Source organism: Sphaerodactylus townsendi, linkage group LG04 (genome assembly GCF_021028975.2).
Source record: "Sphaerodactylus townsendi isolate TG3544 linkage group LG04, MPM_Stown_v2.3, whole genome shotgun sequence".
NCBI lineage: Eukaryota > Metazoa > Chordata > Lepidosauria > Squamata > Sphaerodactylidae > Sphaerodactylus > Sphaerodactylus townsendi.
In genome coordinates, this window is record NC_059428.1 from 33,139,645 (window position 1) to 33,153,686 (window position 14,042).

General features: G+C 40.5%; 1 protein-coding gene across 1 annotated transcript; it reads right to left on the bottom strand.

Annotated features, from left to right (window-relative positions):
- Nucleotides 1–1,216: 1,216 nt before the first annotated feature.
- N4BP2L1 (NEDD4 binding protein 2 like 1) lies at nucleotides 1,217–13,574 on the bottom strand. Its single transcript, XM_048492615.1, has 5 exons — nucleotides 13,324–13,574; nucleotides 7,943–8,073; nucleotides 6,012–6,097; nucleotides 4,103–4,179; nucleotides 1,217–3,436 (listed from the first exon to the last, which is right to left on the bottom strand). The coding sequence occupies exons 1-5, from the start codon at nucleotides 13,467–13,469 to the stop codon at nucleotides 3,340–3,342; spliced, it is 537 nt and encodes a 178-aa protein (XP_048348572.1). The 5' UTR covers nucleotides 13,470–13,574; the 3' UTR covers nucleotides 1,217–3,339.
- Between the last annotated feature and the right edge of the window lie 468 nt (nucleotides 13,575–14,042).

Sequence of the window (14,042 nt, forward strand, 5' to 3'; positions counted from 1 at the left end):
CACTGGATGTAGGGATGGTCACCAACATAGACAGCTTTAAAGGGGACTAGACAGATTCATGGAGGCGAGGTCCATCACCATGGTGACTAAAGGGAATTGCCACATTCAGAGGCAGTCAGCTTCTGAATACCAGTGGCAGGAGGCAACCTCAAGGCAAGGCCTCAGCCTGGATGCCCTGTTGTAGGATCATGAGAGTAACTGGTTGGCCATTGTGTGAGACAGGATGCTGGACTATTTGGACCACTGGTGTGATCTAGCAGGGCTCCCCTTTTTGTGTTCTTACCCCCACCTTTCCCTGCTTCCTTCTCACTCACCTACCTGCATTTTATCTGACACCCCCTCCCCCATCTTTGGCTGTATTTATAACCTACTTGATTTATACCCTACCTTTTTCCACAATGAATACTCAAAGCACCTAACATTCTCCTCTCCATTTTATCTTCACACAACCCAGTGAAGCTGAGAATGTGTAATTTGCCCAAGATTATCCAATGAGCTTTCATGTCAGAGTGGGGATTTGAAACTGGATCTCCCAGATCCTGATCCTATAGTGCAACCACTACACCACATAGGCTGTCATGACTTGCTGTCGTTCAATAGTAGTAAGCAGTTGGACCTGGGTAATGCATGTCTGGTGGTAGCAAGTCACCTAGTACTTGCTGGAAGGCCTAGCTCCAATGTCCTCCATCAGAGGTCAAAACAGGACCTGGAAAGGACCTTGTCCTTCTCCCTTGCCTTTTACTGACTGAAACCAAGGCTTAAAGGCTGGCAATACTGTTTTGGTGATCTAGCAATGGCCAAAACAGCTGCTACATTTCTTTTAAAAAATAGTTAATGCTTCTCTTATCAGGGGATAAGGGACGGGACTGATGCTATTTTCAGTTTTAAAGAAAGATCACTTGTCAGTTCATGGCTTCAATCTCTAGATTTAAGGAGCCACAAATCTGGTCATGGTGAGGATTAGATCTATCTTCAGTCAACAGTCTGATACCAACTTAGCAATAGTGCTAATTTTAAAGATGTTATTGATTTTATTTACTTATATCCAATTAATGCGCCCATCCAACCTTTGTGATCCAAATTCCTAGTAATCTTTCAGTGGGATTGTGGATTCAACAGAATAAATACTACTATCCAATGTACAGACTGTGCTTTGATCATTCTATTCATATTTATACAAGGTGTTGCAAGTTAAACTCATAAAAATTGCTTCGACTTTGAAAGTGTTTCTGATTCTTTATTAGCACCAAATAAGCTGTTACAAAGTAAACTACTCTAGGTGATTTCTGGAATTGTTATGTTTGCATGCTACATTATTTTCTGAAGTCTGTATACTGCTCAGAAGAGTTAATATAATTGGCTGCCTTGTTTATTTTAAAACAGTAAACACAGTCATATGGGGGGGGGGGGGAATGAACAGATCCCACTTTGTGTCCAAGTCATAAAACACATAGTGCTAAAAATATACAAAACACACAAATCTGATAAGAAAATTGCTCTAGAAATGCAAGCAGATTTACTTATTCTGTCACATCAATTAAAAAACCTAGCAATTTAAAAACATTTGACATAACGTTGCCATTTGGGATAGATATTTATTGCCCTGTTTTACCTTTGTTCATTCCATCAGTAAAAAGAGTTGCACTGCTTTGAGGAGCTTAGAGGCTGATATAGCAAATACGTAGCAGAAGTGGAGGTATGTGGGGAGCAAAAAAGAAAGATTTTGGAGGCTTAGATGTCAAAAAAGAAGCATAGTTAGCACTGAATGTTGATAAAGCTGTAAATTATGCTTCCATTAAGTTTTAATCTCTAAGACATCAGTATCTTCCCTGTACACTCACTTTTAAAATATGCTGCTAACAAACAGGACTGTTGTGTTCCACTGAGAAGAGACTCAACAATAATGTGTATGAAGTAAAGCTGATTATAAATTATCATGGGTTTTGTATGAACAAATCTTGAATGCTAGGTTACGTAAGAAAAAGAAATCATGACAGAATCTAGAGTATGAATAAGTGTCAGAATGGTACAACAGCAAAGGAAAACTATGAGGATATAAACAGCTTACAAAGTGAGAAGTGGAGAGGCAATGAGGCTACCATAGGCAAATGATGGCAGTATGGAACTGTAAGTACAGCACACAATATGGAATGTAAAACAGAGTTGGTCCTGAAGAATGGGGGTCTCCAACTTTGGGTAATTCTCTAAAAACTTAAAATCTGGGTGTTTCCACGCCTATGCAGCTACCAGCTAAGTCCAAGGCATTGCCCACAGATCCTGATAATGACACTCATGAGTTTGACCAAGAACAACCTTCACCATTTTCTCCCATCCCTGTTTTGCTGGCACACAAACAGCTTCACACATAGACAAGCCATTTTTCTTTTGTTAAAGCAGCAAAATAGGAAAGTAACTATTGAATAAATTTCATCTCCCCCAAACCTGCTTTTGGGGCACAGGAACGGAAAAAGTTCCCCTCACGGCTTCAAAAGTTCCAGAAAATTCCGTCTCTAAGCAGAACCTTGTCTAACTGCAAGGTTTAAGACAACTTAAAAGTGTGTATGTAGGGCTTATCATTATATATTAATATGCAAATAATGTTTAGATCTGATGGTCAGTACCAGGATATAAGCAAAAAATAAATCACAGGAATGAAGATTCTCTACAATTATCTATTAGTGAACTGATAGTGATTATCTGAAGTATCACTTATGCACACTCCTTTTATCAAAAAGAAATGCATTAAAATGACGACAACCTATTGTAAGAACGGGTGCTGTTCCCTTACCAATAGCAGTATATGAGCGTGTTGGCTTGCAGAAATACTTTTACAGGTATTGGAGTATTTGCTGACAGTTACTGGGGTGCTTTGCCAGTACACCATCCTTAGTGGGGAAACCTGTCCAAAATGTTTATGCAGGACATAGAATAGCTGTAGCCAGAAAAATAACTTTAAATAGAGATAAAGTATATGTGAGAGAGGGAAGAATTATGGGAAGAATATTATGAGTACACATAATTTACTCTTTGGTCTGGAAGTGTAGCTTGGATTAGAGAAGATAATTTTTTAAGATTTGAAAAGAATAGGTAATTAAAACGTCAATCTCATTCAGTAGAAAAATACAAGTATTTATAGTACAAAATAGCTAAAAACGTAAAACAAAATCATATACAGCTTGGCAGAAACACTAAAAGACCCTGTGGGGATCACTTCTCCTACTAAATTATCTTTAATTTGTAATAGTGGGTGTGAGCTCATCTGTTGGAGAATGCTGAATTTGGATTGGGAAAGTCTCGGGTGTTGCGAACTCCATGTGGTCTATTGACAGAACTAGTTGGTTATTCACAGTGAAGCACAGTATGAAAAGTAACATCATGTTCATATTGTTCTTTCATCCGCTGTATCTTTTCTCTTGGAACACCATGGCTATTATGTCTGTACAATAAAAAAGTCAAAGGAGAAAAGTAAACATATATTCAAATCCCTGGTCAATTCATGTAATTTGGGTCTCAATTGTCCCAAGAATGTGGATAAACACAAACTGTATATGAGGCAAAAGTGGACTAGCCAAAAGATTTGTTGTCAATTCTCTCCCACTGCAAATCACCAATTCATGGCCACCACTGTTCCTGGGTACCTCCTGAAACCTAGGCAGTGTTTCCTGCCACCCCATAATGCTCCAAATGTTCCATTCAGAAAGCAGAGTTCCCCTTGTGAATTGTAGGATTCATCCTATTATGGATTAAGCATAAATTGCGTTGCTTCAATAACTTTAGCCAGCATGGACTGAAATTCCCTGTAGAAATTATGTGGAATATAATTTTTCTCCCCTTCTGCGAGAGTACTGGTCGAGTAATTCAGTGATATCAGTGTTCAGCTTGTCCTTGGATCCCTAACTATTTTTCACATCATTATATTATCTATTAATGTGCATTTAATTTGTGCGTTTAAATAGTGTGAGATGTTAAGAACTTGATATAGGTTTACAAATAAGTAAAAACTAATGAAAAATAAAAATGCAGAATATGTTTTTACTTCCCATTCAGGTTTTTTTTACTGAATACATAAAATATGATCTGATAATTTATAGCAAAAACATACCTTGCTAGTTCACGAACATTGAATTTCCAGCGTGTATTTGGCTCTCGAAATATAACTTCGTAACTGTTTTCAAGTGCCTAATGTGAAAAAATGCAGTTTGTAATCTGCATTATTTTTAAAAATCATTCATCATATTGTATAGCATTTTCCATGTTACTTTTTTACTGCTGGGGTAAAGGGGGGGGGGTGTCAGAAGACCCCTCACCTATGTTGTCATAACTTAGCCATTCACAATTATATAACTGAACAACCAGCAAAAAAAAAGAAGAAGTTGTAGTCTTTGTAGTACTATCATACTCTTTGGGGGGATGGGGGCAGTGTGAATTAATCTTATTTAAAACCTTGATAAAGTTCTAACGAATCATACATTAAAATAATATAGAGCACAAGCTGCGCTTTTGAAGCTGTACATGTGACAGTTTTCAAATCAATTGGCTTTTGTTATTTCTCCATTTTAGTTTTGTGAGATTTATAATCAATATGGCAAATTTTAAAAATACAACAGAAAACATTTCTGGTGGTGTTGTGAATCCAAACAAGTAGCCAACTTCCGACAAAAAAAGTTCATTCTCCATAAAAAGCAGCAAAGCTTATGAAACATGCAACATAGTATAAGTTCTGTGCTTTCAGTACAGCGGGTTACGGACACTAAAAAAACCGCCCTGTTAAAATATTAAACAGTTAAAACTGCATCAAGCGTAGGGAATGAAGAGGAATTAGCAGACTGCACCAGAAATTCTAGAATTTATTAGTGATTTTTCCAGTTTCTGAAATGTCAAAATATATAGATACGCATGCCAAGGGACAAAAAAGTCTCACCATGCGTAATGGCATGGACACTATCCAATCAGGTGCCTATGCCAGTCATAATTCATCTCCGTATGAAGGAAGCGCTGTATTCAAATAGTCCACCAACTTGTTTCACAGCACTGATAGTGCCTGTGGAAAGTCATCTGTATCCTTTTGCAAACTGACTACAATAGTTATGTTCATTTCAAAAAAATAAGAATTATTTGTATGGAGACAAGAATGCTTTCAAAATGGGAGGATTTTTTAATACACTGAAGCATGACTCATATCTCAATGGCAGACCACATGCATTGTCTATTTAATTCCTTCATCTTAAAAAAGGAACTAGGGTTGCAAAGTTGAAAAATACCTATAAGCTTGAACAACTGTTGCCACTCAGAATAAACCATGTCAAGCCAGACGAACCAATGGCCTGACTCAACGCAAGACAGTTTACAAAGAAACCTCCGATTGTTTATTTCATTTGTACTGTGCTTTTCTCCCCAACAGGAAGCCCAATCACCTTACATTGTTCTATGTTCCTCTATTTTGTCCTCACAACAATCCTATGAGGTAGGTTTGGTTGAGTGTGATAGGCTCAAGTTTACCCACCAAACCTCCATGGAACAGTAGGTGTTCCAGATTGAAGTCCAGCACTCTAACCACTACACTACACTGCATCTCAGAAACAAATAATGGCTTTGATGTGGGCTATTCATTGATATGGATTATGATACAAATAGCTGTGTGGAACCCAGAACATTATAGCACTTTTTTCATATATATGGCAACAGATTTAATGTACAGAAAATTCCTTTGAATTATTTGTGGTTTCTGAAAATTGGACAGTGTTTTTCTGATAAAACATGCTGCCAACAAAGTTTACTATCATAAAACAAGATGGAGCTGAGGTTTGAACGGAGTAGGAAGCCCAAGTCAGTTGGAGTCTTTCTGGCCTTGGGCAAGATATTTTTCTTCTACAGAAGTTTTAAGGTTTGAGATATGCTTAAATCTTACAGCTTGCCACAGCTCTTCTACTTTCTTCAAAAACTTTGGGTTATATTTGTCCATCACTTATGGCTAAACATTAAGAATTACAAGAGGGCACAATTTTCCCTACCATTATCACATATGGCTTCATTTCCCAAGCGTGGATGTTGGTATTATCAATAATAACGGGGGATTTCCCATTCTTCATTGCTTTTCACAGTGCAAGGCAACATAATAAATGTAAAAGCGTTTTAAAGCACCAAACAAATTAGGTTGGAGCCAGTCACGTCCTGTCAATCCTATCGCCAAACTGTCCCTTCGAAAATGAACCTGTGGTAACCTCAAGTAGCAAAGGAAGTGAGATAATCTTTAGAGTCTGGTTGATTCCTATTATGTGTTTGCAGTGTCTTATTTTCAGTTTCATGGTGTTCACCTATGCTAATACCACAAATGGGATGCATCCTATGAGTTTTTTCTACGTGCACAAGACGACATTTATCTGGATCCCATGATTCCCAGAGTAACTGTTCAGGGGGTCATGAAGGGCCTTATTCCATTTCACACCGGTGTAAAAACTGGTATGAGCCAATCCATTCTAAATAAGAAATGGAAAAGATAGCAGACATTGATCTAGGTAATAGTTTTATCAGTTCCTAACTCTGGAAAGCTTGGGCAACTTTTGTATTTTGCTTATCTTCAAGCAATGGTCCAAAGGCTAGGAGTCTATTTTCTCATATCAACTTCCGGCTATCGTTGGGGCTTCAGATTAAAGTTGCTCCTACCAGCATATTGTAGTTGGTGCCTAAACTATAGAAAAATGCAAGAGACAGATGCAGCTGAAGTTGTTCTCTACTCCATGCAACTTCTGAAAAAATGTTTTTCTTGACATGAGAAGATTTGTGCGAAGTTTCTAATAACATAGAATATGGTAGGTTTGTCAGAGACAAACTACAGGTCATCAGTTGGTCATCTCTGCTTTAAGCAGTTTATAAATTAATCCTAAATTACCATGGAGTGTAGTAAAAACAGGGATTTGAATGATATTTTCTCCTTTCTCATTTGTGCTCACTATTTCCCACAATTCTTTTCAGTAGTCATCTGGGAGTTATTTGATGAGCTTCAATAAGGTTAACACAAGTTTCCTGTGGCTAAGTTGCCTGTTGGATAATGTAACTTCTACCAGAAAAAAAGATATAGAGAAGAAAATGTATTGGGAAACAAATAGAATATATAAACAATAACTGCAATGTATTTAATTACAATGGGGATACATCTGCCTTTTAGGATTCAGCGACAATGTAAAATGAGGGCATAGACCAGGGGTCTTCAAACTATGGCCCTCCAGATGTTCAGGAACTACAATTCCCATCAGCCCTGCTACTTGGCCATGCTGGCAGAGGCTGATGGAAATTGTAGTTCCTGAACATCTGGAGGGCCATAGTTTGAAGACCTCTGGCATAGACTATACAAATCACTATGTCATGTTTGACAAAAACTCTGTTGCATATTATGTACCAAAATCTTATACTTAATTTGATCCCTCCATTTGTTAGCTTGCACACTGCATTCCCCGCCTCCCCATGTTATAAGACTGAAGTAACTAAGGTCTAAATATTTATCAATTTTAAAAATTCCTATTCCTAAATAAGTTTCTGGAGGCAGTTTCAAGCATAAAGCAAAACAATAAAAACAGCAGCACAGAAGTCAATAAAAGCTGCAACACCTAGTATTTCAAAAGTCCTCAAAGAACATCGAATACCTTGCAATATCAGCAGTTTGAAATATCAACAGATGTTAAAAGGGGATGGCAACCAATATTAGTAGTATAGTATTTTAATCAACTCTATAGTTCTGTGCAATATTTATGAATAGTACAAAAGCAAAATAAATAAATATTTGTATACTAAGGGCTATTTCTGGCATTGCTTTTTTGTTCCGAGCTTTGTTCCAGGTTTAAAGAAAAACTTGTGTCATATACAAAATGTAAGAATTGAAACAACCCACAAAACTATAAAGGTGTGAGGCTAAGTCCCAACCACAAGTGCTAAGAAGAGTTTTACTTACCTCTTTTCTGGTTCCACTTGTGCGCATCTTCCAGACAATCAGGATCAAATATGTAATCGCCATCCTCTGTGAAAAAGTAGTCATCAGTGCTGAAAATCACTGCACTGGGAAACTGATGCTTCAATTGCCTGAAGAACCAAAAAATCCACAAGGAGAATTCATGGGTTACTGAAATCCTTTAGTTTAGTACGTAAACTCACAGAGAAAATACCTTTGTAAATACAATAATCTGTGTTGGAGTATCTCAATTCAAAAGGAGATGGAATGCACTCTTGTGATATTCAGTGGTGCTGAGCTCCACTTCCAACTTAATTCTTAGAAAACATAAGATAATGTCAATATATCAATATACCTAATTCTCAACATGGACAAATCTGTAGATATTTAAATCCAGAGATTGGAACCATGAACAAACAAGGCAGATCTTTCTACAAACCTGGAAAATGCTTAGGTTTGCAGAAAAAATCTGAAGTAAAAACCAACACATGAACCAAAGTTTGTTTGTCATATGTTATGTAGACCAAGTGTAATCAATTTCTGAACTAATATGAAGAATTTTTAAAATAGTCTCCAGAAAATTTCTTTTGTGTTCACTACTAGAAAAAGATGTAGTGCATGCTGCCACAGGAGGTTGTGATGACCACTAACCTAGATAGCTTTAAAAGGAGCTTGGACAGATTTATGGAGGAGAAGTCAATCTATGGTTACCAATCTTGATCCTCCTTGTTCTGAGACTGCAAATGCCTTAGCAGACCAGGTGCTCAGGAGCAGCAGCAGCAGCAGGCCATTGCTTTCACATCCTGCATGTGAGCTCCCAAAGGAATCTGGTGGGCCACTGCAAGTGGACTAGATAGACTCTGGTCTGATCCAGCAGGCTCTTTCTTATGTTCTTAAGTTCTACACCAGCCACAATGGGGTGTAAGATCATGACTAACTCTGCAACCAAATATAGGCACATGGCAAAGGAACACAAACCAAGATACATCTCATGAGTGTGTCATTCTTCCCCCAAATTTTCAGAACTATGAGTAAGCTGAGAAACTGGGTGATGGGACAACTTGGCACAAACAGGAAACTTTGAATAATCATGAAGAACAGACAGAAATGGGAGGCAGATTAATGTTTGTGTTCACAGGACCAATATGGATACTCTGCCTTAAGACTCCACTCACAAATTTTTACTAGAAACCTCAATTCTGCTTCAACTCTATCTCATAAAGGTAAACAATGAGGATTTAAGCAGATAGGAGACACCCACAAACTTAAAATAGGGTTTTTTGTCCTCCTATCTTTAGCATTCCAAGGTATGTGGCAAGCACACTGAAGCTTGTATTTATAGAAGATTTGCCAATTGATCCCCACTATCAAGACTAATATTTACTAGTTAAATATCTGTTTCCCAACCTGCACAAGATACAGTGTAGATGTATCGTTTGCAGTAAGGAAAGCTCTGTTGCTAACAAACCTCTAAACACAAGGAAGCTTCACCTGAATTAGTGTAGCTGATAGTGAGCGCAAATACTTTTGTGGGCTTGTAATACCTGCTGCTGCTATTGGCGATACACTTGCAGTTTACAGATTTATAAGTCAAAGCAGGAAATTAGACCAGTGCCGATCTCTGCAGTTCAAAAAGGCAAGTCTTGTTGACCATTGTTTGATGCACTATAAATGCTCTCTTATCAAAATTCAATGATTCATAGTGCCCAGAATAATGGTTTTGACAACGATGGCACTTTTTAAAAAAAGATTCTTTAGTACTGAATTGGAAGCAGGAGGAAGAAATAAGTAGGCACTAGGACCACAGCAGAGCTTTCCACCACAAAGAAGGTCCAGGAAGAAGTGGCAGATTAATTCTGAAATCTCCTTCAGGGATCTGCAACCAGTGGCCCTCCAGATGTTCATGGACTACAAATCCCACCAGCCCCTGCCAGCATGGCCAATTGGTCACACTGGCAGGGGCTGATGGGAATTGTAGTCCATGAACATCTGGAGAGCCGCTGGTTGCAGATCCCTGCTAGATCTTTTGGCAAGACAGAGTATAGCACCGTGATGGTGAACCTTTGGCACTCCAGATGTTATGTACTACAATTTTCATCATGGCCAATTGGCCATGCTGGCAGGGGCTGATAGGAATTGTAGTCCATAACATCTGGAGTGCCAAAGGTTTGCCACCACTGGTATAGCAGTTGAGAAGTAAGAGTGGAAATTAGCCTTCTGTAATAAAACAGAGATTGAAAACCTATTAAAATTTGGTGTTCAGGTTCCTAGATCTTTTTAAAAACTGATTTGGTTTCAGTTCAGACACTAATTTTGAAAAAAATCAAGCTATCCAAGATGAGTACAGATACATTTCACCACAAAGGATTGCTCATCTTGTAACCCACCAAGGGGAAGACAGGTCACCAGCTCAAATCTAGAAGTCTGCCAATTAATTGAAATGTAAGTTCCTGGTAAGTACGAAAAACAGGTTTCTCAAGTGACTGGCAGGCTGCACTTGGTTTCACAGGTCACATGATACGCAGCCATGGATTCATATTATAAAATTACAAGTGCAAGGTAACCTCCTCCCCAAAAATATAATACAAAATAAGCACCTTGTATTTTTATCTTCTGTTACATCTCAAGCTCAGTTTTCTTTCTGCCTTTCTAGACCGAGTGACCAGAACTGTACGCTACATTCTGTACGTGATAATGCCAGAGCTTTCTATTAAAGAATTATGCTTCTTATAATTTTATGAGAAACTCCTGAAAAGAGCTACAACTATGTCATGAGTTTCTACTGTTGAGCCAATGCAGACAGCTGTGCCCTCAGTGCGCAAATATGACAAGCAGGGTTTGGGGAAGATTTGGCACCCTCGTGCAAAAAAACCTAAACATTGCAGCATTACCCCCTGAAACGTCTCAGCACACTCTGATAATATTTACCAGTTGATTTCACAGAGTCTCCTATTCACATGAACCTCCCTTGCATGGAATCAGGCCCTTGGTCCAGACTGGCCGTGGGTCTCAGGCAGTGGTCTTTCACAACTTCCCCTTCAGAGTTTTTCCTCTCCACTTACCGGTAGATAGCCTTCAAAGCCCACCTGCTACTTCCCAGAGGCAAAACTGAGCCAGGAGATAGTGTTTTTCAGCAGAATGCTTGCCACATTTCAGCCAGCACATTTTCAGTATTATCTCTAAATGTTCTTGTGGTGAGCTGAATACCCACATATGGTGGCCAACCGTCTGTCCGTTTAGCAGGCCCTGACCTGGAAGCCCAGGCGAGCTCAATCTCTGTAGATCTTGGAAGTCTTGATTAGTATTTGGATGAGAGACCACCAAGGAATTCCAGGGGTGTTATGCAGAGGCAGGCAATGGCAAAACACCTTTGTTAGTCTCTGGCCTTGAAAACCCTACACGGTTGCCATAAATTTGCTGCAACTTGACAGCACTGTCCACCACCACCCTTAATGTGATGTTATTTACCAGGTGATGTTATCTCCCGGCCCTGTAAAACTTCAGCTGCATGCTCTGTTAAAGAGGAAGGGGCATTTTTCTCCAGGCTTGGTGGTTACCAGACACGCACGACATAAGCAGAAATGCAGCTTTTTGGGCTGAAACTGTTTCCTAAACAAAACCTACTACATTAGTCTTTGCTTGTGACCCACAGCTTGCATCAAATAAAAGTGTCATGAGGAGACTCCAAGCAGGAGCACAACAGCTGCAGGCACGAGTCATCCACTGTGTGACTGTTAAAAAGTTGTCCTCTTTGGAGATGCCAGAGCAGGCAAAGTGATGGGAGACAAAAGTTAAGCCCTTTATACTACAGAGAAGGGAAATTAGAAATAAAGATACGAATGCTGCCAAATACGCTGCCACCTTGACGACCTATTTCATGTCACACGATCTGGGGCTTAAAGAGGGCCAGCACAACTAATAACTCATTTAAGTAAACATCTCATTTCATTAAATGTAACTTCTGCAAACTTCCTTCCCTTTTTTGCTTATTACCCTTCACTTCAGAAGGCTACAAAGCCCCTGGGTGCATTCCATTTGCTAGAGCAATATTGTACAGCCCTCGTTTAAAATATGAGCAAATACATCCAGAGAAATGAAGCTATTCCTGGGCTTGCCCCCTTCAAACCTTAGCACTGAAAATGTGAAGCAGTGAAGGAGAAACAAGAAAATCCCAGAGAGTTAATTTCTTCTTCCTCAAAGCTATCAGACAGCCCTTTTCCTCTCATCAACATTGGAAAATACCACCCAAGTGTGAAATCTAGAAGTATCTACATCGAGAGAATTTACTGCATTTTCAATTCTCATCAGCATATCATAGCAGATACTTTGCTTATGATACAACAGTATCCTGGATCTTAAAGCAGCCACTGGACTTGTTTTGTTTTGCTACAACAGACTAAGCTCTCTGGAATATGCTCATTAGTCTCTGCTGTTACAGTAAAGAGCTTTAAGAATACAAAAAGTTCTGATGTGAACTATCATCATGGAAATAACTAAAAAAAAGATCACATGTATAGATTTGCGGCTGTAATTTCTGAAGCTGAGCCCTGCTCTGTTGTGTTTTTGCAGTGTCAGCGGAGGAAGCAGGTATAGGGCTCAAACAACTAAGATAACAACACAGGAGAGAAAAAAATATCAGTTTCTTGGAGAGATGGGCAGTCTGTGGAAAGCGATAACCAGGAAACATGCAGCAGCCCCTCCCGATTTCACGCTCCTCTTGCTCTGCAGATTGGTTGCAAACAATTTTTCATGGCCACCTGCTGAGGCCACACCAGCTTTTCCTGGCAGATCTAGATAGCTTTAACAAGCTTTAACAAAGATATGGCAGCTGATCTGAAGGTGAAACAGATTACAGTATTTACTCGAATGAAAGGTTATGGGTTGTTGTTTTTCAAAAGTGCAGTTCCGCTTGTAGGTTTCTGATTGGCTCTACAATCCTAACTCTCTTGTATGTTTACTGAATATCCTACCTTGTCGATTGTATTGACTCACCCTGTGTGATCTGCCATGAAAAAAAAAAAGAGGAAGTCCTCTTACATTCAAACAAGAGTTGTGCGGAACAATGTGTGTGTGTGCATAATACCACTTCCAGGGGTCTTACATTGAGGGTGGTCTTCTTTGCAAGTAAATATCTGAAGCTCCCCTCCCCAGAGACAGTACATGGGCGAATTCTACCGGCAAGTCCACATCTGAGACTTAACTACACCCATGCCCCAGCATCGAAGTGCACCCCTGACCATGTCCAAAGTGCTCTGAGCAACGTAGGGAAAAGCTTCAAGGTTTCCAGCCAGGCTGCACCTGACCCATATGAAGAGGGGGCATTTGAGCCGCTCCCCATCCAAAAGTCCGTGCGGGGAGAGGAGGGGAAAGGGACGGGTTACCTGGCCAGGGTAGTTTTCCCGGAGCCGGGCAGGCCTCGTAGCAAGTAAAGGCTTCTGCTGAAGCGGCGCCTGCGAGGAGGGGCCCTGCCTTGCGCGCGGGGCTGGAGGCTCAGGCCTCCCAAGGCGAGCACCAGATCCTCGCCCATCGCCGAGCACCTCCGCGGCAAACAGCGGTGTTTACAGTGGCCCGGCCTTGTGACGGGGATGCACCCAGCCCCGCTTCCCCCGCCCACAAAGGCAGCCGCCTCCCAGGCCCGGGGGCGGAGCGCAGGCTCGCGCCACACGCCCGGCGGCCGAGGCGGCGAATTGAGCTCCTGGCAGCGCAGGCCTCTCCGGGGAACCAGTTGCGGCCTCCGCGGCGCTTTCCTGGCCCTCTGAGCGCGCCACAAGGCCATGGAAGTTCAAGTGAACGGGGCTCAGCTCCAGGAAAAAGGGCCGCCAGAAGAACTGAGCGCGTTCCTGTCCAACAGTCCTGCTCCTGAAACTATATCCAGTCATTGAGGACACTTTTTCCCCCCTTTCCCAATCCTTTCCTCCTGCATGTAGTGAAGTAGGGTGTAGGAAACGCTGCAAAGTCTGCCTGTTTGCCAGGGCTTTTGACAGGGAGGCAGGCAGGCATATTTGGGGCTGGGAGCATCTTGGTGACATGCCTCTGAAAATAGGTGAAACGATAGGAGCTAAAACTACCAGACCCCAGAAAACTCACAAAAGCCAGTTGG